This window comes from Natator depressus, chromosome 24 (genome assembly GCF_965152275.1).
Source record: "Natator depressus isolate rNatDep1 chromosome 24, rNatDep2.hap1, whole genome shotgun sequence".
Lineage (NCBI taxonomy): Eukaryota > Metazoa > Chordata > Testudines > Cheloniidae > Natator > Natator depressus.
In genome coordinates this window covers 9,563,259-9,589,001 of record NC_134257.1, presented here as the reverse complement: position 1 = coordinate 9,589,001, position 25,743 = coordinate 9,563,259, and the positions used below count along the sequence as shown (strand labels likewise).

Genomic DNA, 25,743 nt, shown 5'->3' with positions numbered 1-25,743 from the left:
CTAAGCCAGCCACTGGCCCAGGCCACCTGCGGCATCCTGCGTGCAGTGGCAGGAGGCGCTCAGACCGCAGCCTCTAGCGTGTTACTGCTTTAGCCAGCCCCACTCCCCATGCTGGGCGAGGGCTCTCTCTCAGCCATGGGGATTGTAAGGGAGGGGCAGGCAGAGGGCCAGCCCTGAGACTGTTTGTATTACAGCAGCCCCGAGGTGACAGGTGCTTTGCAAACAGCCAGCTTGCTGGCCCCAGAGCCATCGCTGTAACTAGACAGGGCCTAATGCAGGACAGCACCTCCTAGTCCTGCCTGTTGGGAGCAGCTCCTTCCTCCTGGGATGGATGTCCAGTGCCAGCAGACAGACAAGACCCAGCGCCAGGGAGCTGACCGGGAGCAAACCAGGCAGCACCATCCTGATTGGCCCCTCCTTGGATTTTTCCCCACCTCTAGAGTCTGTACATCTGGGCAGGGGGAACAAATTTAACTCTCAAACCTTCCGTTATGGGGTAGGATCAAACAGGAGCCATTTTCTTCCCAGTTGGGAATGGGCCCTGTGCCAAAGTCTTACTCTACAACCTGCCCCACTGCATCCCTCCCTGCTGCACAGCCCAGGGGACACAGCCAACCCCACCACCAGAGGAATCTGCACCGCTGCTGGGCCCGGCCTTGTAGTAGCAAGGGGGAGACATTGGGGCATCATCTGTGACATGGGCCAGGGTTGGGCGCTCACCACCCCCAGGCCCTGCTGCCGTGACACTGCCCCTGAACATCCCAAAGGCCTGGCCCTGCCCCCATGCGTTCTCACCCTGCAGGCAAAGGGAGCGAGGGTGCACATCTCTATGTGCAGAACTCTCCTGCTGGGCCTGCAAGCATCTCTCAGCTCTGGGGGGAGCAGCTGTGGCTGGACCAGCTCTATGCATCAGATGGACAGGGCAGGGAGCCCCTTGCTCAGGTTTCCTCTCTGGGGTCAGAGGCAGATGCTGGCCTGGCAGGGATGTGGGGGAGGATTGCAGGGAAGGGGGTAACAAAGGCACACAGGCTGGGAGAAGGGAACACTGGCCCAACAATCAGCTCTTGCCTCTGGAGGCAGATTAACAGCATGGGCTCCATTCGCACAGATGTTACTCCTGAAACAAGCCTGCCCAGCCTAGAGCAGATGATGCCACAGGACCCCGCCAGGGGTTGGGACAGCAATCGCCTTAGCTCAGCCTCCCTCCCCACCATCCCATGCTGGAAAGATACCCAAACTGGCTAAAGGGCACCCCTGCCGGATCGCCAGCTGAGTGCGAAGTGGACTGGTGGAAACGGGCTCCCTGCAATGGAAGGCCAATACCCCAGGCCTCCCCACATGCTGTTCATTCCACACGCACACAGCTCCCGCTGCACTCGTTCATTTTTATTAAAGTGAATAATCAAGAGTCCCACCTCCCCAGCCCATCTCCGCCCCACGTCCCCCACACGCACAGAGCCCCGGTGCCACATGACAGTTCTGCCTTTTTTAAAAAGAAGACCGTATAAAAGAAAAACCAGCACAAGAGAACCGGGGGGGGAGGGGAGGACACGTGAGCACCCAGCGCTCCTGCTGGCAGCTCTCCCTTCCTCCTACCGCTGGGCGGTTCGGCATCCTCCAGCCAGGCTCCTGGAGCAGAGCGGGGAGTTGCTCTCTGGGTTGCCCCAGGTATCGTGGACTCTCGGCGGGGCTGGGGCCACCAGAGAGCTGGCTAAGTGGCAGCACAGCCCTCCTCCCGCTCAGGCAGGTCCTACAGTTACACAGCACTTGGCAGGAGTTTGCTGGGGGGCGGTGGTGCTGGGGGGGGCAGTGGGTATTTAAATGATTTTTCCTTTTAAAAAAAAATGAAACGATTGGCTCCCAAAGAGCCGCCAAGGCCAAGCCTGGGGGAGGGTCAAGGGGCCGTGTGCAGCATCAAGTTCCGCAGGAGTTTCTGGCGCCCAACCTCGTAATCCTCCTCGTCCACGTTGACCAGCAGCTTGATGGCCTCGTGGCCCACGGCTTGCTTGAGCGAGTCCGTGATGAAGACGCCCTTGAGGGCCTCCAGCAAAGAGCCGTTTATGTAGTCGCGCCAGAAGGCGTCGAGGTAGGTGAGCTCTGAGAATTTTATGTCACAGATGATCGAACCCAGGTCCCGGGATTTTAAGATGGTGTTGGCCTGGTTGAAGCGCTCGAATTGCCGCTCCAGGGGATCCTGCTTGTTGGAGAAGACGTTGCCCTGGAGCGCCGTCTCGTGCTGGCAGTACTCAGCTCGGACTCGCAGGCGGATGTCTGGGGGCGGAAGGCAGGGCAGGAGTTAGCGAGTTCACTGCAACCCCCCTCTGCCTGAGGATCCCAGCGCTCTGCCCTGGGGACAGGAGGCTCCGTGCCCCGGGAAGGGGTAGCTGCCCTGTCCAGATGGCACAGAGGGGAGGGATGTAACCAAGGCCAGGCCCAGCAGCGGAGCTCAGACTAGAACCCAAGAGTGGCCAGTAGCTCACCGCTCCTTCCCCACTCCCTCTGCACTTCCCCATACGTCTGTCACCAAGCATCGGCTGTGGAGAGGTGGCTCTGGTGTTGGGTGGGGAGGTGGGACCACAGGTTCTGGCTATTGGACCCAGTCTTGCCTCTCCCGTATGCTGTGTGCCTAGATGTCAGGGCAACCAGCACAAAAACCAAGAGACAATGAACAGTCACAAATATCAATGACAGCTGGTCTCTTTCCAGCTGACAGGGCAGTGCCTTGTGCCCAGCCCTACGCTTGTTGCCAGCAGCACCCCTGCAGCATCCCCCTGAGCAGGAGCTGCTGGACAAGCCCTTCGCTATAAGCGCCTAACCGGGAGTGGAGCTCTTCCGAAAACCCGGCCCAGAGTGCTCAGATTCCCAGCTCAGTATCGCCACCCAGCGCACTGCAGAGACGACAACCTGTCTCCTCCAAAGCCCCAACCCCTTCTGCTGATTTACATCAGCTGTGCGATCCAAACCTGTGCCCTGATGTCCGCACGCCCATGCAGATTCCCACGGACAAATCAGGTCAGCGTGACTGCCAGCTCTGAGCTCGGGGCGCTGTCTAACTGAGCACATGTGCACCGAGCGGGCCTTGCTGTCGTCGAGCGCCAGGAGCTTTCCCACCACAGCAGCACCATGGCCAGTTTTTTCTTGTGAATTAAAACATGGGCCAAACTCTGACAGTGGCTACTGCCCTCCACTCCCAAGTCCTGTTCAGCTTATGGAGGAGGAAGATGGGGGAAAGCAAGGGGGCAGGGCCAGCTGTAACAGCTCTCAGAGTCAAGCAGAACAGTCTCCAGGCTCGGGTGAGACAGGCACGAATGAGCTGCCTCAGTCTGGCTAACGGAGCCATGGGGCTGGTGTGTGTGTGTGTGGGGGGGGGCAGCGAGAAGAGGGATGGGGTCTCTGCCTGCTCCATGTGCTGCAGACATGGTCACCCCTTGCCAGAGGCCAGGACTCCGGGCTGCTCTTGACTTTGCAGGTAGTAGTGGTGGCTCAAACAGGTTTATCTGTGGGTGGCCAAGAGGCCACACACTCTCCTCACCTGTCAATACCTCCAGGTGGGACTATCCCAACAAGCTCCCATCTAGAGGCACCTGCTGGCCACACAGTCTCCTGTGCTCCAGGGACTCTGCCACCTTCTCCCTTGATTCAGAGAGTGATGGAAGGTGTATATTTAACCTACCCAGTCCCAGGTGGTGTGGGACCCACCTGGCCTAGGGACCACTTCTCCTCCAGGCAGTACTAATGGCTGCAAACAGCAGAGGTCACTCTGCTGACAGTCCCTAGATGGTGATCATGTTTGAAGAGTGGAGATAGCAGAGGGTCCCCGGCTGGGGAACCAGCTCCTTTTGGCAATCTGCCCACCAGTGCCTTCAGAGCCCCAGGCTGGACTCACTGCTGGGAGGTGGGGGTGGTATTAATGCTGTCTCATGAGGGCCGTTTAAAAATCACGTGCCCAGAGGCCACAGCACCAGTGAACTGGAAGTCAGACCAATCAGTCAATCTCACTCATCGCAGAAGATCGCTCTCCGCGCAGGCAATAGAGGAGAAGGCCATTCAGGGTCATCTGGAGGAGATCAAAGGAGCTGACTGGTTTTTGCACCTCACTTTCAATGGGAAAGTTTGGAATTAAGTCCTGCCATCACAACCGAAGGCAGCCTTTCCAAGCCCCTCGAGAAGAGCTGAAGCGACAGAGCTCATGGCCAGGAGCCCCTCCCAACTGACTGATCTCCAAGGAGACTGTGTCATCCCCACGACGAAGCAGAGTAAAGAAGGGGGTCTACTGATGCCAAGTCTTCCAAACTTGACCATGCTGTAAGTACCCAATTCCCATCACACAACATTTAGCATCTCAATGAAGACCTCAACTGCTTCTCAACCCCTTGGAGAGATCCCTCATTCACACCAGGACTAAAAAACCCTTTTGCGGGGGCCGGGATTATACAAACGTTGATTTCTTGCACAGGCAGAGATTCACCACCTGAAACTGGAGGTTCACCATCTCTATTGTATTCCAGTAGTTTCTACAGGCTCCAAGCCAGACCAGGACCCCACTGTGGGTACGCTGGGTAAAAGGGATATAACAACAAGCAGAATTAAGAGTGACAGTTGGCAAGTGTCATGTTAGTCCCAATGTATTATTTTTTTAAAATAATCTAGCCCTTGTGACAGCTAGAGACTCCTAGAAACGGGGGGCTGGAGGGGAACTCCAAAGGGCATTTGGGCCCTCCCCGCACAATGCGGCAGGGTCAAGTAAAGGAGACCAGCCCTGTCAGGAGTTTGTGTAACCTGTTTTTAAAAACCTCCAAGGACAGAAGGTTTAAAAACCTCAAGCTGCTGATCAACGTAACTGCTCCTCCTATTATGTCCAATACCCTTAAGGTGCCTGTGACCTCTAGGGTTTGAATTGTGAGCATCTGCACAACGGATTCTTTCCGGTCTAGGAATTGCATTGAAAATATTTAGTTTTACTAAACTCACTCTTTGGACTCTCTTTCTCCTCCTAAACTGGCGTGCGCAGGGAGCAATAGTCGGAGGTTTCATTCCCCCCTTGCCCTCCCGCCAAACTAGGCTGAGGATCCAGCTGCACACACAAAATGGGCTTGGGTTGTTTAAATCAGACTATTGATATTTTCCTTAATTTCTTCTAATGCAGCCTTTGGAAGACAGGTGCCAAACTATCAAGCTCAGGTACAAGATCAGCCAGCCCCACCCTTCACACAAGGAGGGGAATAAAATTTAACTCCCTAGTCCAAAAAAAGACCCCAACCGTCTCTCCCACCCCCAAGCTACTCCCCTCTGCCCCATCAACAAAATCAGAATACAAAGCTTTTGACCAGTTCCAGGCCGGGCTAGATCCCAATTTGTGGCTAACCTTGTTACAGACTGAGCCAGAACACCGGATCTGAAGCAAAGCAGAATTTTGTCAGGCTGTTCTGATGCTGGTGGATGAAAATACAGGCATCAAAATGCTCCAAAAATGTTTAGAGACCTCAGCACGGTGTTCAATTCGGCCACCAACCCCCCGCCCCGGAACTTAGTATTAATTTATATTATCTGCAAAGTAAAAATAATAGAACTCTGCTTCCAAACCTGCCCCACCATTGAGCCTTGCTGGGAGAGTTGGGTAAAGTGGGGATGCAGATCTTTTTACCAGCCAAGCAAGATGACCATATGAAATAAAACCTGTCCCTGGAAGGAGGAAGAATGTGCTTCTCCCAGCACCCCAGTGCGTAACCCACAAACCCACCACAGCCGCAGACAGGCATAAGAACAGAAGGATGGCCACAGTGGGTTCCATCTAGCCCAGTGTCCTGTCTTGGACAGTGGCCAGTGTTAGATGCTTCTGACAGTTGGAGGTTTAGGGACACCTGGATATGGGGTTGTGTCCCTGACCATCTGGGGTATTAGCCATTGATGGACCTATCCTCCAGGAACTTAGGCTCCTCACAAGTTCTTACCACAAGTCTGTTTCTCTTTAGGATCCGGCGTCATTGACTTCCTCCTCTTATGCTGGCTACTGAGGAGGGCTCTCCCACGGCCAGGCCTCTTGGTACAGATTGGAGGTCCAGTGGAGGAGCGGCAGACCACAGGGTGATGGGGAGGCACTAATGCAGAGAAAGAGGAGCCAGGGGTTAGAAAGGGAAGGGTAGATAGAGCCCAGGATCACATCACTTCTCCAAGGGGAAACAATATCACACCAAGTAAAGACAGAGGAAGCCTCTCGGCTCCCATGTATTCCTTCCCCAGCCATGGCAGAGCACTTGCTGTGGGAAGTTTTGTAGGTCTCCAGTGATGGGGACTGCAGCCTCTCCTTTGGGAAGGTGGTCAACATCCCATCAGTCTGGAAGTTCCTTACAGTAGGGAGGCTGTTCAGTTAGCCCTGACCCCTGCAGCACCCTAGAGAATTCCTCACCCTCCTTGCTGTGTACAGCCTCTAAAGATCAGCAGACGTATGCCCCAGCCTTGCCCAGTGCTTTCACTCCATCTCCTCCTCGTCGCCCCCATCCAGCCAAACCCTCCACCTCCCAGATGATTTTGCTGCTCTTCTCTTAACTCTCCCCAGTCTCTCTCCATCTTTCTGGAAACACAGCACCAATACCCAAAGACAGAGAGAACTGAGCCAGAGAGACGGATGGTCACTTTCTTGCTTAGTGATACCTGTGCTCATGCTGCCCAAAGTTGCACTCATCTTTTTTGGTCAAATATTACAATGCAAACACTAGTCTAATTTACTGTCCATGATCACTTTTAACCACAACTTAAATGCAGCTGCCTCTTGGGTGGGGCATGGTAGCGGTTTAACAGCTCACAACACTGCTCACCAGAGCATTCTTCACTTCTGCTCCCATGTTATCCCCAATTCAAACTACAGGGAGGAATTTAAGGAAGCAGAATATATGGCATTTGGCCAGGTTAACACTCCAGCTCTTACCAACAGTGCTAGAGCATATTTAATGGCCCCATATGGTCAGGACTGCAGTTTGGCATCTCATGCAAAAGAAACTCCTTCAGCAGCACAGTGCTTCTCAAAGCATGTTGGGGCGCATGACCCACTGAGGGAAAAGCACCGCTTCTGAACATTTAACATCACTCTCCCAAGCCTGCAAGCTCCCACAAGATCACAGCACAGGCTGGGATGGCTGCAGAGGCAGACATTAGCAAGCACAATGGGACAAGAAAAATAATTCTGGCTCATCGAGGGCGGCGGCACATACCACAGCAACCTGCTGCTCTGGAACAAAATGACACAGGATTTCAGAGACAGGCCTGGGTGTCTGAGGCTAAGACTTTGCTCACTGAATTCAATGCATGGCTGTTATTGCAGTTAACCCCGCACTGAGGTGTTTGGGTGGAGTATGCTCGGAGAGTTACCTTTGAAAATTTCAGCCCCAGAGCTTAAAGTTAGACACCTGCCAAGGCAACATTTGATAATTTTGACATAAGCCTCCAGAAGGAAATGACGCTCCTTAAATTCAGTTTTACGCCTGCTGGGATTTCATTCATCACAGAGAGCCTTTTAATCTGTTTCAATATCATTTCTGCACTGATTCAATGAATGAGAGCCTTTAGCTGTGTTCGCAAAAAGAAAAGGAGGACTATTGGCACCTTAGAGACTAACCAATTTATTTGAGCATAAGCTTTCGTGAGCTACAGCTCACTTACCGGCTTGAAGTGTCACAAGCACCCTCTAGTGGCAGGCTCCAGTACGGCAGCAAGCAAGTGTATTTTAGATGCAGCCTATCTACAAGGAGTTGCTTTATTGTTCCTATGCAGGATTAGAGCATATTTAGGCCTAAAATCTATAGTCAGAGGAATATAACCCTCCGGAACCCAAGGAGCGCTTGTATGTGTGTTCTTTTTGAAAGGGGCTATGTAAAAACACTGCTACCTCATTCCCTGTGTGTGTCAGAGTTATATTGCTAATTTTAAGCAACTGTAGCAAAGTACAATAGCAAGGATGGTTTTGCCCTTAATGTTCATTTAATCAAAACCCAAAGAATTAGAATTCATACTCTGGCTCATCCTTTGGGAGTCTGATTGCTGAGCACGGCCAAATGCAGAATCATAATTGCTGGACAAGGTCAGAAGCAGCAGCAGCTTGATTTTCAGATTCCAAGAGGAGTTTGCAATACCAGCAGTTAGAAGTTCCCCCCCCCCCCCAACTTAATAGGGCACATTTGGTCTGGAATCACAGAGGAGCGACATGGAGTCACACTGGGTCCTCTTCGGAGGGTAACAATATATTTTGATTTTAGAAGTAGAGATTTGGTCATAATATTTTTCCACCCTAAACTGTGTTGGGATACACAGGGCTATGTCTGAGCAGAAGTCTTTCACAGTGTAGTGGGTGCCTCCAACAGCCCGCTGAGGAAAACACTCCGTTTGCCATGGAAAGAACCTCACTTTAAAAGTTCGTGAACCTTTTCCATTGAGCGTGTTCTACAAGCTGAAAAGTTAATTCTCACCCTGAACAAGGCTTGAAATCACAGCTGTGAGCTGGACTTGTAACAAGTGACATTTCTGAGCCAGAAATTACAGGCTTGAACTCTTCCAGGAAAAAAAAATGAGCATTTGGGACAACCTGGGACCACAGTTTGGGAGCCCAGGACTCCAGCTTGCCGCAAGCACTGCTGCTAAGTAGTACTTTCCCTTTCTAGAGCCTTCATTGGAAGGTCTCAGTTGGCTTTACAAACATTTATAAATTCATAGATTTTAAACCCAAAAGGGACAGTTACGATCGCCTAATCCAACCTCTGCATAACACAGGCCAGAGAATTTCCCTCAGCAATTCCTGCCCAAAACTTCTGGTTCAACTAGAGCACCTCTAAACAGGGTGTAATATGCATCAGTTTCAATATGTTAAGAGTTTAGTGCCATGGAAGTAAAGGGATGCAGACAAGGAGATCAAAGGGGAAAAAGGACAGTTCCGATAATCCACATTTAACCTACAACACAGTGATGCATAAGTCTCAGGAGATCCCAGCTGCTTACGACCAAGGATTCCAGTGAAACCCTGGTATGAGGCAGCAGTACCGAACTCTGACCTGATTTGTGGGGGGGAGCGAGACCATGCTCTGCGTCGCTGTGAGCTCGGGGCATCACGTAACGAATGGACGTCTCTTCTAGGTACTTGTCCACGAGGTCTGGGCACACTGGAAAAGAGGAAAATGTATTTTTTTTTAAAAGGAGGGCAGAGGAGACCATTGCTGATCTAGGTGACACTAACATGAAGGCATAGGGAACTGTTCAAAATCAGGGTGTGAGAAATTTGACATCTACCTGCCAGAGGCCAACATGAAAGATTTTTCAGGGTGAAGGAAGGGTTCACACAAAGGAGGTCCAGGGGTAAGAGCTCCAATACAGAGACTGCCTTCCCAAGAATGAAATTTATCATCATTCTCGTCACTTTCACGGTTGCCCACTGGGTTCTGAAGAGCAGCAAGGGAACTGTTGTCAGTTTCACTTTGCTGCTTGAGAAATCTATAAGCAGCAGTTGAGGCGGTGGACCTTTGAGCGCAGAGCCATGTTCCTGAGACTGCTCGTTAACCATTCAAAATGTGTTCTTCCCAACCGTAATGGCTAGATTTTTTTTTTTAATTAAACCTTAGATTCTAAAAAAGTTGATGGCTTGGATCCCAGGGACAAGAAGATTTTTCTAGCCCTAACAGTGATGATCTAATATTTATTCCCAAACTTAATTAAGTTTGCAAAATGATAGACATAACCTAACAAAAAGCGGCACAACCCATTTTCAAATTAAACAGCACATCAAGAACTGCAGCGTGTAGAACTATTAATTGTTCTTTAAGATCAGACTCCCTTTGGCTGGACATATTTTAAAACAAAATACTCAAAACGTGAGAGCATACCAATGACTTTATAAAACAGAACTTACAGAAACACTTCTATTTGGATTTACTACCACTATTACTTACATCATCTCAACTCATTAGAAGCTGGAGGGCCTAATGATTGGTCAGACTTAACTGGGCGTTACATGTCACACACATACACACAACCCTTTGTTAGAAAGTTAACAACCGTAACCAGGCAATGCAGCGTCTGAGTAAAAGCAGGATCGTAAGGTATGCAGATGACCTAGCCCTGTGCAAGGCTTCAACCAGTGACGCACTCAAACTCAGACTTTAAGGTCAGAAGGGACCATCGTGATCATCTAGTCTGTTCTCCTGCACATCGCAGGCCACAAACCTCACCCACTCATGAAATAGACCCCTAACCTCTGACTGAGTGACTGAAGTCCTCAAATCATGGTTTAAGACTTCAAGTTACACAGAATCCACCATTTACATTAGTTTAAACCCACAAGTGACCTGTGCCCCATGCTGCAGAGGAAGGCAACCACCCCTCTCCCCACCCCCGGGTCTTGGCAAATCTGACCTGGGGGAAAATTCCTCCCTGATCCCAAACATGGCGATCAGTTAGACCCTGAGCATGTGGGTAAGACCTCCAAGGCAAATACCTGGGAAAGAATTCTCTGTAGTAACTCAGAGTGTCCCGTTTCTGGCCATTGGGGATTTTTGCAACTGGCAGTCACTGATGAGCCGCATGTCATCGTAGGCAGTTCCATTACACCATCCCCTCCATAAACTTATCAAGTTCAATCTTGAAGCCAGTTAGGTTTTTTGTCCCCCACTGCTCCCCTTGGAAGGCTGTTTCAGAACTTCACTCCTTGGATCCTAATTTTGAGCTAAACTTGTTGATGATCAGTTTATAGTCACTTGTTCTTGTGTCCACACTGGTGCTTACCTTACATAACTCCCTCTTCCTCCCTGGTATTCATCCTGCTGATGCATTTAGAGAGAGCAATCACATCTCCCCTCAGCCTTCTTTTGGTTAGGCTAAACAAGTCAAGCTCTTTGAGTCTCCTCTCATAAGGTAGGTTTTCCATTCCTTGCATCATCCTAGCAGCCCTTCTCTGCCCCCTTCCAGTTTTAATTCATCCTCCTTAAACACAGGAAACTAGAATTGCACAGAGAATTCCAGATGAGGTCTCACCAGCGCCTTGTATAACATTAACATTCCCTGTCTCTATTGGAAATACCTCACCCGATGCATCCTAGGACTGCATTAGCCTTTTTTCACAGCTGCATCACACTGATGGCTCATAATCATCCTGTGATCAACCAATACACCCAGGTCCTTCTCCTCCTCTGTTGCTTCCAACTGATAAATCCCCAGCTTATAGCAAAAATTCTTGTTGTTAGTCCCTAAGTGCATGACCTCACACTTGGCACTATTAAATTTCATCCCATTTCTATTACTCCAGTTTACAAGGTCACCCAGATCTTCTTGTACAATAATCCAGTCCTCCTCCACATTGGCCATACCTCCCAACTTTGTGTGTCATCCACAAATTTTATTAGCACACACCCACTTTTTGTGCCACGGTCAGTAATAAAAATGTTAAATAAGATAGGTCCCAAGACCGATCCCTGAGGAACTCCACTAGTAACCTTCCACCAGCCTGACAGTTCACTTTTCAGTATGACACACTATAGTCATCCCTTTAACAAGTTCCTTATCCACCTTTCCATGCTCATACTAGTCACCATCTTCTCCAAATTAACTAATAATTTCCCACATGGAACTGTATCAAATGCCTCACTGAAATCCAGATAGATTAGATCTACTACATTTCCTTTGTCTAAAAAAAAAAAAAAAAAAAAAACCACTTAACTTCTCAAAGGAGGAGATCAGGTTGTTCTAGCACAATCTACCTTCTGTAAAACCATGTTGTATTTTATCCCAATTACTGTTCACATCAATGTCCTTAACTACTTTCTCTTTCAAAATTTGTTCCAAGACTCTCCATACAATTGAGGTCAAACTAACAGGCCTGTAGTTTCTGGTCCTGCTTTGAGCAGGGGGTTGGACTAGATGACCTCCTGAGGTCCCTTCCAACCCTGATATTCTATGATTCTATGATCACTTTCCCCCCCTTTCTTGAAAATAGGGACTATTAGCAATACTCCAGTCATAGGGTATGCCTCCTGAGTTTACAGATTCATTAAAAATCCTTGCTATTGGGGTTGCAGTTTCATGTGCCAGTTCCTTTAATATTCTTGGATGGAGATTATCCAGGCCCCCCGATTTAGTCCCATTAAGATGTTTGAGTTTGACTTCCACCTCGGATATGGTAATTTCTAGCTCCATATCCTTGTTGCCATTAGCCACCCTGCCACTACCCCTAAGCTCTTAATTAGCCTCATTAAAAACAGAGGCAACATATTTGTTTAGATGTTGGGTCATGCCTAGATTATCTTTAATCTCCACGTCATCATCAGTGCTTAGTGGTCCCACTTCTTCCTGTGTTTTCTTATTTATATGGCTACAAAACCTTTAATTATTGGTTTTGATTCAAGGCCCAACTCTGCTTGGCTTTTGGCAGTTCTCCCTTTATCTCTGTACTTTCTGACTCCAAGAGATAGCCTACAAGAAATGGAAGATGGCAGGAACCAGCGAGGAAAGCTTTCTGTTTTCTCTACGGCCATACCACCCTGAACATGCCCGATCTCATCTGATCTCGGAAGCTAAGCAGGGTCGGGCCTGGTTAGTACTTGGATGAGAGACCTCCTGGGAATACTGGGTGCTGTAGGCTTTTCTTGAGGGGGAGGGATAGCTCAGTGGTTTGAGCATTGGCTTGCTAAACCCAGAGTTGTGAGTTCAATCCTTGAGGGGGCCATTTAGGGATCTGGCGCAAAAACTGGGGATTGGTCCTGCTTTGAGCAGGGGGTTGGACTAGATGATCTCCTGAGGTCCCTTCCAACCCTGATACTCTATGATTAATAACCTGTCAGATTCTTGCTCATCCAGCTTGGTCTGCAACCCTTCCCTATGAATTTTTTCCCCTTGCTTGGGATCCAGACTTTAGATAGCTTCTGCAACTTTGACAAAGTAACGCCAAGCCTCCTCCACATTGAGATCCCCGAGTTCTTCAATCCAGTCCACTTCCCCTACTAATTAATTTAATTAGCTCTTTTGAAATCAAGGACCCTTGTTTTAGATTTATTTTTGTGTACCCTTCCCTTTAGTTTAAGCTGAATTAACTCATGATCACTCTAACCAAGGTCGTCCTCTACAATCAGTTCTTCTAGGAGGTCCTCACTACTCACCAATACCAAATCTAAAATGGCATCACCTCTCGTTTGTTCAACAATTATTTGGTGAACAAATCTGTCAGCTATCACATCCAGGAAAACCTGGGCCCTACTATTATTAGTAACATTTGTCCTCCAATCTATAGCTGGGAAGTTAGTCTCACATAATCATACAATTCCCCATAGTATTTATTTCAGTATCAACATTAAAGAGGTCTCTATCCAGATCCAAATTGGATCCTGGTGGTCTGTAACACACCCCAACCACCATATCAGGGGAACCTCTAGACGTTTTCTTCCCCAAAGTGGTTTTGGCCCAAACAGACTGTCTTATCCATTCCATCACTTCTCATTTCTTTACAGTCTACCTCAACATTAACATACAGTGCTACTCCACCATCTTTGCCTTTATTTCTGTCTTTCCGGAACAGCATACACTCTTCAATACCTGTATTCCAGTCATGACTACTATTCTACCATGTCTCTCTTATCCCTATAAATCGGGTTTCACTTCCTGCACCAGTAGTTCTAGTTCCTCCATTTTGTTACCAGGCTCCTTGCATTAGTTTACAAACATCTTAGCGGTTGCTGCTTGGTTTCGCCCAAATTCCTCGCCTAATTGGGTACAGTCATTCCACTGCCAGTATCGCCTATCTATCCTTCCTCTTAATGTCCATTCTCCTACCCACGGCTGTTCCTTTCTTCATTAATGTATCTTCTCTTACTTGATTTTCCTCCCTCTCAATGTTAAAATCAGGAGTCTTCTCTGAGTTCCTAGTTTAAAGCTCTTTTAATGAGTTGTGCCCACCCCATCCCAGAAGTCTATTTCCCTCCCTGTTCAGGTGGAGTCCATCCCTTAAGAACTGTCCTCTGTCCATGAATGCCTCCCAGTGGTCAAACATCCCAAAGGCCTCCTTATAGCCTAATTGCCTGAGCAATCTGTTGATAACCATAACAGTTCTCTCATTTAACTCTCACCCAGGTTCCAGTCTTACATTCGCAAGGAATCACTAATCCAAGTTTTCCTTGCTTCAGGGCATGACACAGTTATCCTTCACTTGCAGGTGCGTATTGTCCAGAAAGCAGTATGTATAGATCAGCGCAGTCTATTCTCACAGGTGCCCAACTGAATGAACCTTTCATCCTTGACTTACGCTCCCTACATTTGCTGACCAAATTTTGTATTAATTTCTAAATCTATTACTTACTTTTAAAGATACTTAGTAGTTGTGTTCCCTCTGTATCTTAACCCAGTATATTCCAGGCTACCCACAGAGTTCAGACTTGGCCACCCATTTGGCTTGTCCACATTACAACCTGAAATCTCAGATGAAAGACTTAAGTATGCTCAACAATCGCAGAACTCTTTCTTATTTCTCTTCGGATCGCTTAATAAATGGGCGCAAACAGTATGCATTTTAATATGTTAAATGTATATGTATACGTATACATCTAGGAACAAAGAATGTATTGGTCATATTTACAGGATAGGGGACTCTCCCTGAGAAGCAGTGACTGAAAAAGATTTGGGGTCATGGTGGATAATGAGCTGAACATGAGCTCCTAGTGAGACACTGGCCAAAAGACTTAATGAGATCCTGGGAGACAAACGATGGAATCTCAACTAGAAGCAGAAAGGCTATTTTACCTCTGTATTTGGCACTAGAATAGTGTGTCTAGTTCCGGTGCCTACAACTCAAGAAGAATGTTGAATAACTGGAGAAGGTTCAGAGAAGAGCCATGAGAATGATTAAAGGATTAGAAAACCTATCATATATAGTGACAGACTCCAGGAACTCAACCTATTTAGTTTACCAAAGAGAAGGTTACAGGGTGACTTGATTATAGTTTATAAGTACCTACATGGGGAACAAATATTTAATAATGGCTCTTCAGTCTAGCAGAGTAAGGTATAATACAATCCAATGCGTGGGAACTGAAGCTAGACAAATTCAGACTAGAAATAAGGTATACATTTTTAATGGTAAGAGTAATTAACAACTGGAACAACTTACCAAGACTGTAGTGGGATTCTCCATCACTGACAATTTTTAAATCAAGACTGGATGTATTTTCTAACAGATCTGCTCTAGGAATTATTTTGGGGAAGTTGTCTGACCTGTGTTAGGTAGGAGGTCAGATTAGATCATCATAATGGTGCCTTCTGGCCTTGGAATCTATGAATCATGCCGCAGTGGACTGAAACATAGTAAGATCACATGAGTCTGGGGTCAGTGGTGCATAAACTTTCTAGTTGCGCACCGCCCCCCCCCCCTTACTATTAACGGAATCTATTGCTCCCTTCCTTCACACATTAATGCACAGCCAAGGCTTCCTCAGCAGGGGAGCTTGGGCTGAAGGTGGAGCTGGGGGAAGAACCAGGAATGGAGGAGTAGCAGGGGCTAAAGGCAGAGCAGGTCTGGAGACAGAGCTAGACTGGGGGTGGAACTGGGCCTGTGGGCAGAGCAGGGCTGGAAATATGGCACTCCCTTTCCTGCTCCCCATGGGGGCACTGGCCTGGGCCCCACTGCATGCCCCCATGAACATTCCTCCATGCCCCACAGTTTGAGAACCACTGGTCTAGGCATTTGATTCCAGCCAGTTTCAAAACTGTATTAAAGGAGTCTGGCAGGAAACTGCTATTACGCAAGATCAGAGTGCAATCATTGAGCATAGTTACTATCCTCTTATGCCAGTGAAAACAACCTGGAGACTCGATAAAAATTGATGAAAAATTCTGATTAAATAAATTTAAATTATGACATCCTTTGTTAAGACCTAAACTTATTTTAATCTACTAAAATCATTTAAATTAAATAAAAATAATATTCAAGCAGTACACATATGCTGCCAAAGTTTTAAAGAAAGTCAAACCCCTGAACTGGTGGAAATCACAGGCTCAAGATCTGGAAATCATGGGCTGAGTATCTGGAAATAGAGTTCGCTGAAGTGCTAAAGCAGCTTTTGTCAGCAGCAGCAGCAGCCTCTATTTCCTTCATTCCAGTTTATTCAACCAGTTCAGTTCAATAGTTAGTTCTTTCAAAGTAAGAAACTGATTGTAAGTTTTAATAAAAAGCATGCTGCCCTCTTCCAACCTATAAATAAAAATGAGGTGAGAGAGGATACGGTCTACTAGTTCTAAAACATTGCAGGATATGTCGACCAAAAACAAATCAGTTCGATTCACTAAATATAAAAATTTCCTTTGTTTAATAAATCAGTTTTAAATGTATACAGCACATTTAAGATAAATTTAATTCAACCAATAATTTTAAAATGCTGGTTTTGTGTGTTTTTAATTCCGTTCCAATTTCCCTCCAAATGCAGCTCAACAATCAGTAAAAAAAGTTAATCTAGTAAATAAGAAATGCTTCACTGTTTTTTAACAATAAAATATAAAAATTATGAATCTGAATAAGTTTATGTTAAGCTATATAACTGCTTAAATAAATGTGTATAGATACAGTGTTGTGCTGGTGAACAAAAATGTAATTAATTATACCAAGCTTTGAGAATCTTTAGGAAAAGAAGAGTTTAAAAAGTACAAATGCAAAATTAGATTGAAACGGATTATTTAAATCAATCTGCCATGCAACAGGACATAGAGATGAAGATTAAAATAGAAGAAGTGCTGTTTGTACAAATGTAAAATGTTGCGAATGTATGTGCAAATTCAAAAGAGAGGCCTTCAGTTTAGATTTTTTTAAAATAAAGCATGCTTCACTGAATTTTTACCTACTATTGTTCCAATATCAGAGACCCCTGTACACCTCAAACACAAAAACAAAACAAAAATCAAGAAAAAAAACCTTTTTTGTTCTCAGCATTTTTTACACACTCAATTTCTCAGTTACTGCTTATTTGTCTGGATTTGTCACACAAGAGGGAAGAGAAAAGCATTTAATGAAAATATGAAAGTTATTGTAATGCTCAGAAAAATGGCAGGGGGAGTTCTGGGACACATGAATTACCTGAAACTAATGAAATCATTATTTAGCTAACTTTTTTTTTTTTTAAATCCAGGTGTCTTCAGGGAATCTCAAAGCAATATTAATTCAGTCACAATGTGCGTAAGTGTTTGTACTGTGAATTTATGTACCATATATATCTAATATGGTTAACACTGCTGTGGGGAACTAACTCTGGATTTCAGTCTGCTTCAATTCTGAAACTTTCCTTTTTTCCCTTTAATTTTGTTGGTTAAAACCCAAACAGGGGAAGGAGAAATGAAATATAATTGAGTGTGGCTGCACATTCAAGTCACTGGAGCCTTTATGTCAGGGCTTAAAAGTTTGCCAGTCACTCACTAGCCAGAGGATGACACATGAGCAAAAGAGGAGGGCCCCATCCCCAAGGAAGTTCAGGGATGATGCATGGATGAAAAGCCCAGCCCTACTCCAACTGCTTACCGAGATTCCTACAAGGTTGCTGACTATAGACCCAGCTTGTGGGTTCTATCATGAGCCTCTGGCTAATAGGTCTTAACATTTGAAGGCCACCCCCATGCTGGAGGAAAGATGCTTGCCCTCCTATTGAAGCTCCTCCTGACTTAAAGGAAAGGTGGATCCCAGACACTATAATGAAGGAAGCCTTAAAACACATGATTGATAAAAAGCTGAATTATCTTACTTTCTTTAGAGGCTTTCTATGGCTCTGTCCCTCAGCACAGCAATCTCTGAGCACCTCACAAACACAGAGGAGTTTATCATCACACCACCACGACCAGGACAAAAAACCTTATCCCCACTTTCCAGATGGAGAACTGAGGCACAGATTAAGTGACCTGCCCAATGTCAATGTCTGTGGCCATCAGGAGGAGAACCCAAATGTCCAAGTTCCAGTCCAGTGCCTTGACCACAGTCATCCCTTCCTCCCACAGGTGCAGTAAACTTAGCTCTTCTATTCATTTTCCAGGTAAATGCAAATCTACTTTCATCTGTATAACAATTGTTGTTAGAACACTATATGGCAAAATACCAATTAAAAAAAATAGTGTTGACACTCTGCTCATCTGTTTAGACAGCTCTTTGATTCACTTCCAGGTTTACCATACATTATTGAGGAAATGAAACTATTACACTGATGACTACTTCCAACACTATTGTCGAGAAAAATCAAGAGTTGGCATATATGTTCCTCCCAATCTCCTCTTCTATTAGGGTTTGTCTTCACTGCAACTGTTAGCTTGAATTACTAATACCCTCCAGTCACACCATTCAAACTAGCTTAGCTCAAGTGAGGGCAGCCACACTGTGAAACACTCACTACACAGATTTCAGAGTAGCAGCCGTGTTAGTTTGTATCCGCAAAAAGAACAGGAGTACTTGTGGCACCTTAGAGACTAACAAATTTGTTAGTCTCTAAGGTGCCACAAGTACTCCTGTTCTTTTCACTACACAGAATGATTGGATTAGCAGCCGAGGAGCTGTAACTCAAGTCCCTGCATCTCCCAGCTCTAGATTCAGCAGCACTCCAGCTCCAACTCTCATCCACAACAGGACACCTAGCATGAGCTTAAAGGACCACTTAACTCAAGCAAGACATTTGTGGGTGTGGGCAGGAGTTGGGTGAGAGGCAACACTTAAGTTATATCTTGAGCTAACAATGCTGTGAAGACAAGTCAATGAACAGAGCAAATGGGTGTCCTTCTCAGAGAAAGGTAATATACGCTGATTTACAGTGGATACCTTTAAATTGTCAACATTTACCTACAGTTGCCATATAGGCAAGACAACACCATAATATGATAACTGGGATGCCATCAATTTTTAATGTTAACCCTTGCCTAAACACTAAAGAAGGAGGAGGATTCTTCAGGGTGCCACAAGGTGACACAGCTAAAAGTAATCAGATTAAATTAAGAGACTAATATAGACAGCAGCAAGAGCTATTCAACAGCTATGGAGAACCCAGGTGTCATGTTCTAGGAGTTTACATGGGGATGAATAGCTATTCTGATTCACCCTAGTTACCAGACCAGGTGGGTCTCCTTAGCTCCAAATCAAGAGTATCAAAGTTTAAAGTCTCTAAGGCAAATGAAATGGAGAGCATGGTATGTCCTGCTAGGAGAAAGCCTGGGAACAGCCAGCTCAGGAGGAAGTTTGGGGCTTTAGTTACTAACTTGACACCTCCCCCAGCCTGTTTTTGGTCCCCTTTTCCCTCCACCTGTGTATCATTTCTATGCCTGCCTATATAGCTGCTCACAGCTTTCCCAAGCAGTAGCATGAAATGCCACTGCTGTCCATAATGCTATGAACAACAACAGTGAAAACTGATCAAATACTTGTCAATTTCGTGCTGCCAAGTTTCCCTCAGTTTGCAGAGTGAAATTGAGAAGTCTAAGATCAGTTTTCATTTTCACTCTGAAAACTGATCAGACACATGTCAATTTTATGGTGGTTTAGGAAGGCCAGAAGCAGCTGACTCAGCCAGAATTAGCTTGATTTACATTTGCAGCTATAAGGGCTAGTTGTGTTTTGTTTTTTATGAAAAATAAAAGTTTGTCATCAATGTTTTGCAGAATTTAATCTTCCCTTGTTATAAATGAAAGTTTCTATCTGACTTCTGGCAGGTGGATCTCTCAGGTTCTGTTTAATTTGGGTCAAAGTTTCTTAGGCTAAGCACTGGAATCCTGGCATGCTCTAAGGCAGTACACAGCCAGTGGATGCATGGCATTGATCCAGGAAGGATTAGAAGCTGGAAAATTGGTACAGAGTTGTGGTGTGGCTGAGACCCTACAGGTTAATTTGCTCAGATCTGGAAGGGAGAATCACTGTACCTGGGTGGTTACTGAAATGTTCACTACATCCTACATTCAAATACATCTCTCAGACCAGTGCTTTGCAGAATGCTGAGTGTGCAGAGCACACAATGTATGAAAGCAGGTTATGGGACAGGGCAGGGGAGAAAGCAGAAGGGTCATTAACCCCTTCTGAACAGATTTTTTGTGGGATGAAGGAAAGAAGGAGGGATTGAGAAACAGTGCTAGCCCCCCCCCCCCCCCCCCCACACACACACACACACACTATCTTTGACACTGGAGGACGACAAATGTGTTTTTCAAACCTCACTCCCAGAGAGTTACACCCTTGCACCCTAGTCTATTTCAAAGTTCACCCTGATTTACTTACAATGTGCACGTCCCCAGGGGCTTAGTAAGGGGAGGGTATAACCAGGACATTATTAACATTTCAAAATGTTTCCCTCCCACAGTGTAGTGAATATCAAGTCATCATCAAAGTCAGCAGGTACACAGTGCACTGGAGTTTGTAACACCCAATTTTGAATTGAGTGCAAGAGAAGTGAAAACAATTTGTATCAAGAAAGCTCCCAAGCATATGCTTGCCATTCCTATCCTCACCTTACACATACAAGCATCAAAACCAACTGAACTTATTCCATTTTTCCCAAAAGACTTTCACAGCTGGGACAGCACCAAGTGAGAGACTTCAGTCTAAAAAGGAATATTTTCTGCAAAACTTCTGTAAATAAATGAATAGGGTAGCTTCATTTTGCTTTGTTTTAAAAAAGATGATCCATGACTACATGGCAAATATGCAGCCCTATCTCTATCCAAGTACCAACAGATATTTAGTGGTTTGTTTTGTAGGAGTAACAAAGCATTAGCAACAGGAGACCACACTACAGCTCTCTGCTATTAGAGAAAATGGAAGACCCTGCTGCATGTGGGAACTATAACCGGACTCTACCATACTTCAGGATTTCTTTGCTTCTCAAGTGTGTGAATTTGTACCTTCTCAGGGTGGCAGGACCAGTCACTGAAATCCTGCATGGCATTGCTATTGGTAAGCAAAGAAATGGAGGAAAGAGGCAGGCATCTCCATCTCAGCTCCCCCACGTTCCTTGTCTGAGCATCTCACACCAGTACAGTAACCCCCTCCATCATCCCCATTATGCTTCTAGGCTCACGGGGACCAGTAGGGATTCCTTTCAGGACACTTCTCTGCTGCTGCTCATTGATCTGATCAACTTCATAATATAGTAGAACCTCAGAGTTATGAGCACCTCGGGAATGAACATTGTTCGTAACTCCGGTATATTCATAACGCCGAACAAAACATCATGGTAGTGCTTTCAAAAGTTGACAACTGAACATTGACTTAATATAGTTTTGAAACTACTATACAGAAGAAAAATGCTGCTTTTAACCATCTTAATTTAAATGAAACAAGCACAGAAAGTTCTATCTTGTCAAATTTTTTTTTAAACTTTCCCTTAATTTTTTTAGTACCTTATGTTTAACAAAATACTGTACTGTATTTGCTTTTTTTTTTTTTTTTGGGGGGGGGGGGGTGCGGGGGTGTCTCTGCTGCTGCCTGATTGCATACTTCCGGTTCCAAATGAGAGGTGTGTGGTTGACTGGTCATAACTCTGGTGTTAGTAACTCTGAGATTCTACTGTATGGTCTACCCCGCCTTCTGATGGGACAGGTTATCTTAACAGCCCTCAGAACTCAACTAGGTTGTCCCTCACGGCAGCACAGACCATTGCCCACATGGTTACTGGACAGCCACAGACAGGCTTATCTCACTTCTCAGCAACACAAAGCAGCAGCAGCTTGACTTAAACTGCCAACAGAGTTCTAAAGCTCTCAATAGAGCATTAAGAGCAGCCTAGGACACAGATCAGATGACTTACCGGCCCTTCTCCTCTTCAGCGTGACATAGGGCAATAGGTCATGGCGCGTGATAATCCTCAGCAGCTGCAGCACCTGGCGGAAGTTGGTCTCATCACAGCGGCCCTGCCTTTCTAGTGCCAGCAGGAAGTCCCGGCCACTGCGGATCATCCCCCTCTCGTAGTCATCAATCACATCCACAAAAAGAAAGGACAACACACGTACGTCCCGGTGGGTCAGGTGAGTGCCCACAATGTCAAACATGCGGTGCAAACTATAGAGTCCATGCTCCCTGTCCCCAGTCTCCTCTGGCCAGGCTTGTGCTCGACTCCGTTTCAAGGTGTCCATCCTGCACGATGGCTGATCCTGCCACGTGCCACCCAATTCCAAAGGATTGGGGGGCTGTTCGCAGCACTGCAACCCTGGAAGATAAAGAGGTCCAACAGGCTTTAATCAAGAATTTTGCTGGTTTGTTCCCTAATTACTCTTCACAAGATACTTAAATGAAAATCGTTGTCTGAATTCCTGCATCAGGAGCAGTCTGTGCTCAGATCCTCCTTATGCAGAGTCATAATATTCATGCTAATACTTCCCACCTCTCTCTATATAGTGCTTTTCACCTAAGTCCCTACGGTGATCAGGCAGGATTATATTTCCCCCATCTGGAAAGTGGGGTTACTTAGGCTCAGAGTGTGTTCAAGGGCCAAACAACAAGTCTGTGTCAGAGCTGGAAATAGAAACAAGGAGTCCTGATCACCAGCCCTGTATCTGATCTCCTCTACGAACTCCTCCTCCTATAAAGATGCTGGAAATCACTCCATCTTGCTGTTCACTAGAGACCAGTCTACTGGCCTTCAAGACATACTTCGGCTTTTTACGAAGGGGAGGGGGGAGAGAAGCTTTCCATGAAGTATCTAGCCAGGTACTGACCCTACTCCCATGGCTGAATGGCCAGCGTGAACATACCTATAGACCAATATAAAGTACTATATCATTTTACATCTAAGCATCTCAAAGTATTTTAAACATTAAGTTTCACAGTTTCCCTTCTGAGAAAGGTGCAGTCTCTCTCTTACAGAGGAATACTCTGGCACATAGAGGGAGTAAGCGATTTGCCCAAGGCCATCCAATGGACGGGTGGCAAATCTAGGAAGAGAACCCAGGAGCCCTGACACCTAGTTCCCCACTCTAAATACGAGCACAACTGAAGCATTTCATTCATGGAGGTTACGGTAGTTTAACTTTTCCTCCTCCCACTCACACCATATGGCTCAATTCTCACCCTGCTTGGTAATCTGTCATCCTGCCACCTGCACATGTGTAAGACTTAGATTAAGAGCGAAAGAGAGAGAGAGACTTGGTGCAAAATGTATGGCACAGACTCTATCCAACCCTTCAAGGGGTGGAATAGAAATTAATTGTATTGCAGGTCTTTCATCGGTCATCAGGCTGCCCAACCTTGAGTGCCCTCCTGTGACAGGCTGTGGCATAACAGGCACACCTGCCTCGGCTTCCCTCCTTCAGAGTTGCCAGAAACAGTGCAAAGACTTAGTTCCCATAGCCCTTGTGCATTTAATTTATTACAAGAGAAACACACACACCCTTGGGCACATAAGTCACAACACCACAGTCCAGACAAAGCATCATATACAGCTTCAGCAGCCCTCAGCACACCCCAGCTCCCTAGCACTGCCCTGGCATCCCTCACCATATCCTGGCTCTGTCAATTCTCTCCTGTCCTTGTACCAGAATAGCCAACCTAACCCTTCCAACTGGAGAGCACCCTTGTTCTTCCCAGTGGGAACCCCCACAACCTCATTGCTGGGGAGCTTTTTTGCCAGGGAAGCATCCCTCACTTCCCCAGTTCTCTCATGGCTCTGCTAGGTCCAGCTCTCTGGCCCTGTGAGTAAGCCCCTCCGCTACTACCCTGCCTTCAGCCCCCATCCCCATTCCCCTACCCCTCCAGCTTAGAGCCAGCAAGCAACTCTCTATGGTGCTCCTTCAGTTCTGCTCTCTGGCTTGGGGATGCCAGCCAGCAAACCCCTCTTGCTGCTCTCCCTGCCTTCAGCCTTTCCCCAGGAAATACCTCCTGCTTCCTATCAGGATTCCTCCAGTCCCCTGGCAGCTCTCACCTACCCTCCTGACTGAACCAGTCTGCTCTGACTCATGGGGACTCCCCTTCCTAATACCGAACAGCCCCAGGCTGAACAGCCTAATACTGCCCAGCACTCTTAATTAGCCAAATGGGAGCACCTGTCCTGGCACAGGGGCACTGAACCTACTTCATTTACAGGGACCAGCCTTTCTGTGACACCATCTTTAACTATTATGATCCCAAATACCTTCCAGCAAGCATATATACAAGTTACAATGAAGTGGTTAGTGTATTCTAAAGGAATCCAAGCAAGTAATCAAGTGAACAGTTAGCTTTTTCCATTCCAGCAACGACCCCTGCATCTAACAGTAGTGCATCCAACTACGGAGATAAACCAGAGTCTGCTTAATGGCCCCATCCAAGGCCTATGAGCAGGGTTTTTACGATAAAGGCCATCAAATATATAAAATCATTGAGAGCAGCCATTGGTATCACAATGAAACAGCAAGCCCAATATGTCAAGTATTGGCAAGAACCTGTTTCACTTTTAAAATCAGATGGGAACAGACTTTTGTGACCCCTTCTTGCTTCAGAGTAACAGCCGTGTTAGTCTGTATTTGCAAAAAGAAAAGGAGTACTTGTGGCACCTTAGAGACTAACACATTTATTTGAGCATAAGCTTTCGTGAGCTACAGCTCACTTCATCGGATGCATCCAATGAAGTGAGCTGTAGCTCACGAAAACTTATGCTCAAATAAATGTGTTAGTCTCTAAGGTGCCACAAGTACTCCTTTTCTTCTTGCTTCAGTGAATCTCTAGACTAGTCTATGTCACCTGTCTACCATTCAGTTATGCACACTCACCTGCTATAAAACTGCCCCAAAAGGCTGGAAAAACCCTGCCATGCCAGACATCTAAGTCTGATGCCCAGACATTACTCCCACGGTGACAGGGGCTGTCAGTGTAGAGCAGCTGATTTGGTAGGTGTCCGCATCTTAATGTTCTCATACCCATAACTGATTAAAAGTGGCATTGACCTGTTCCAACAAGGGAGTTCTATCAAGCCCCTAATCTGGGGGCAGGCGGGGAGAGAAGAGGGAATTCTCAGAGCTTTGAGAACATAAACCCTATCCACCTACACATGCTCTGAAAGTGATCAAAGGAGAGGATACCTGGACACTAACATAGCTAAGGAAAGTTGCCCATGGTAGGTTGTTCAGCGTTAAGAGACCTTGTAAAGACAGGCCCTGTCAATATTTAAGTACATTAATGGGACTGAATTTAATCATATTTTAAATAGGTTCCCTGTCGATATTAAAACTTCACCTTAGACTATTAAAAAACTGATAATCTTTTAAAAACCCAGTTTCCTGGTCCTTCTTTCTACAGTGTTTTTTTTGCATTTCTCTCATCTTGACATATGCCCCATTTAGCCATTTATGGTTTTGTTTAGAATCAGCTTGACTTCCAGGTTCTCACTACAAGGGAAGGTTGAGGGGGAGGGGGAGAGGAGGAGAAGAGAAGCAACAGGTTGTTGTTTTTTTTTTTTAAGCAAAATTTAAGTTTTAGGACAATTTTGAGTTGAAAAGTTCTCACAGGCCAAGACAGCGATAGCTGTGAATTTCTGAACTTGTCCTTTAAAAAATAAACTTACAATTACTTTTACATAGCTTTTACACCTAATATGAAGTTTGCATATCATCAGCATGGATATTTGTAGGCAAGGTAGGCTGCTTGGGATAGGCAGAGAATGCTTTGCATGCCCTATTTTGGGTCACACACAGTGCGATCTCTGCCCCCTGTTGCACCGGGGCTCTGATGGGAGGCATCTATATGATTTATTTTTGCCTACCCCCTTTCAGAGAAGGTTGTCCTCCATAGTTGCTAAGCTACATGGGAAA

At 46.2% G+C, this 25,743-nt stretch overlaps 1 protein-coding gene and 1 non-coding gene across 2 annotated transcripts in view; one reads left to right on the top strand and one right to left on the bottom strand.

The window, feature by feature from the left end:
• Window positions 1-1,464: 1,464 nt before the first annotated feature.
• Window positions 1,465-25,743, bottom strand: part of DEDD (death effector domain containing) — a 36,654-nt gene continuing 12,375 nt past the window's right edge. Inside the window, exons 2-5 of the mRNA XM_074938540.1 lie at window positions 21,771-22,169; window positions 9,039-9,146; window positions 5,952-6,098; window positions 1,465-2,271 (exon numbers count right to left, since the gene is read on the bottom strand). Of these exons, the coding sequence (XP_074794641.1) occupies window positions 1,895-2,271; window positions 5,952-6,098; window positions 9,039-9,146; window positions 21,771-22,095 (957 nt within the window). The 5' untranslated portion in view covers window positions 22,096-22,169 and the 3' untranslated portion in view covers window positions 1,465-1,894. The remainder of the gene's footprint in view (window positions 2,272-5,951; window positions 6,099-9,038; window positions 9,147-21,770; window positions 22,170-25,743) is intronic.
• LOC141977616 (5S ribosomal RNA) lies at window positions 12,495-12,613 on the top strand. The gene has a single exon (XR_012636245.1). It is a non-coding gene; the product is annotated as a 5S ribosomal RNA (ribosomal RNA).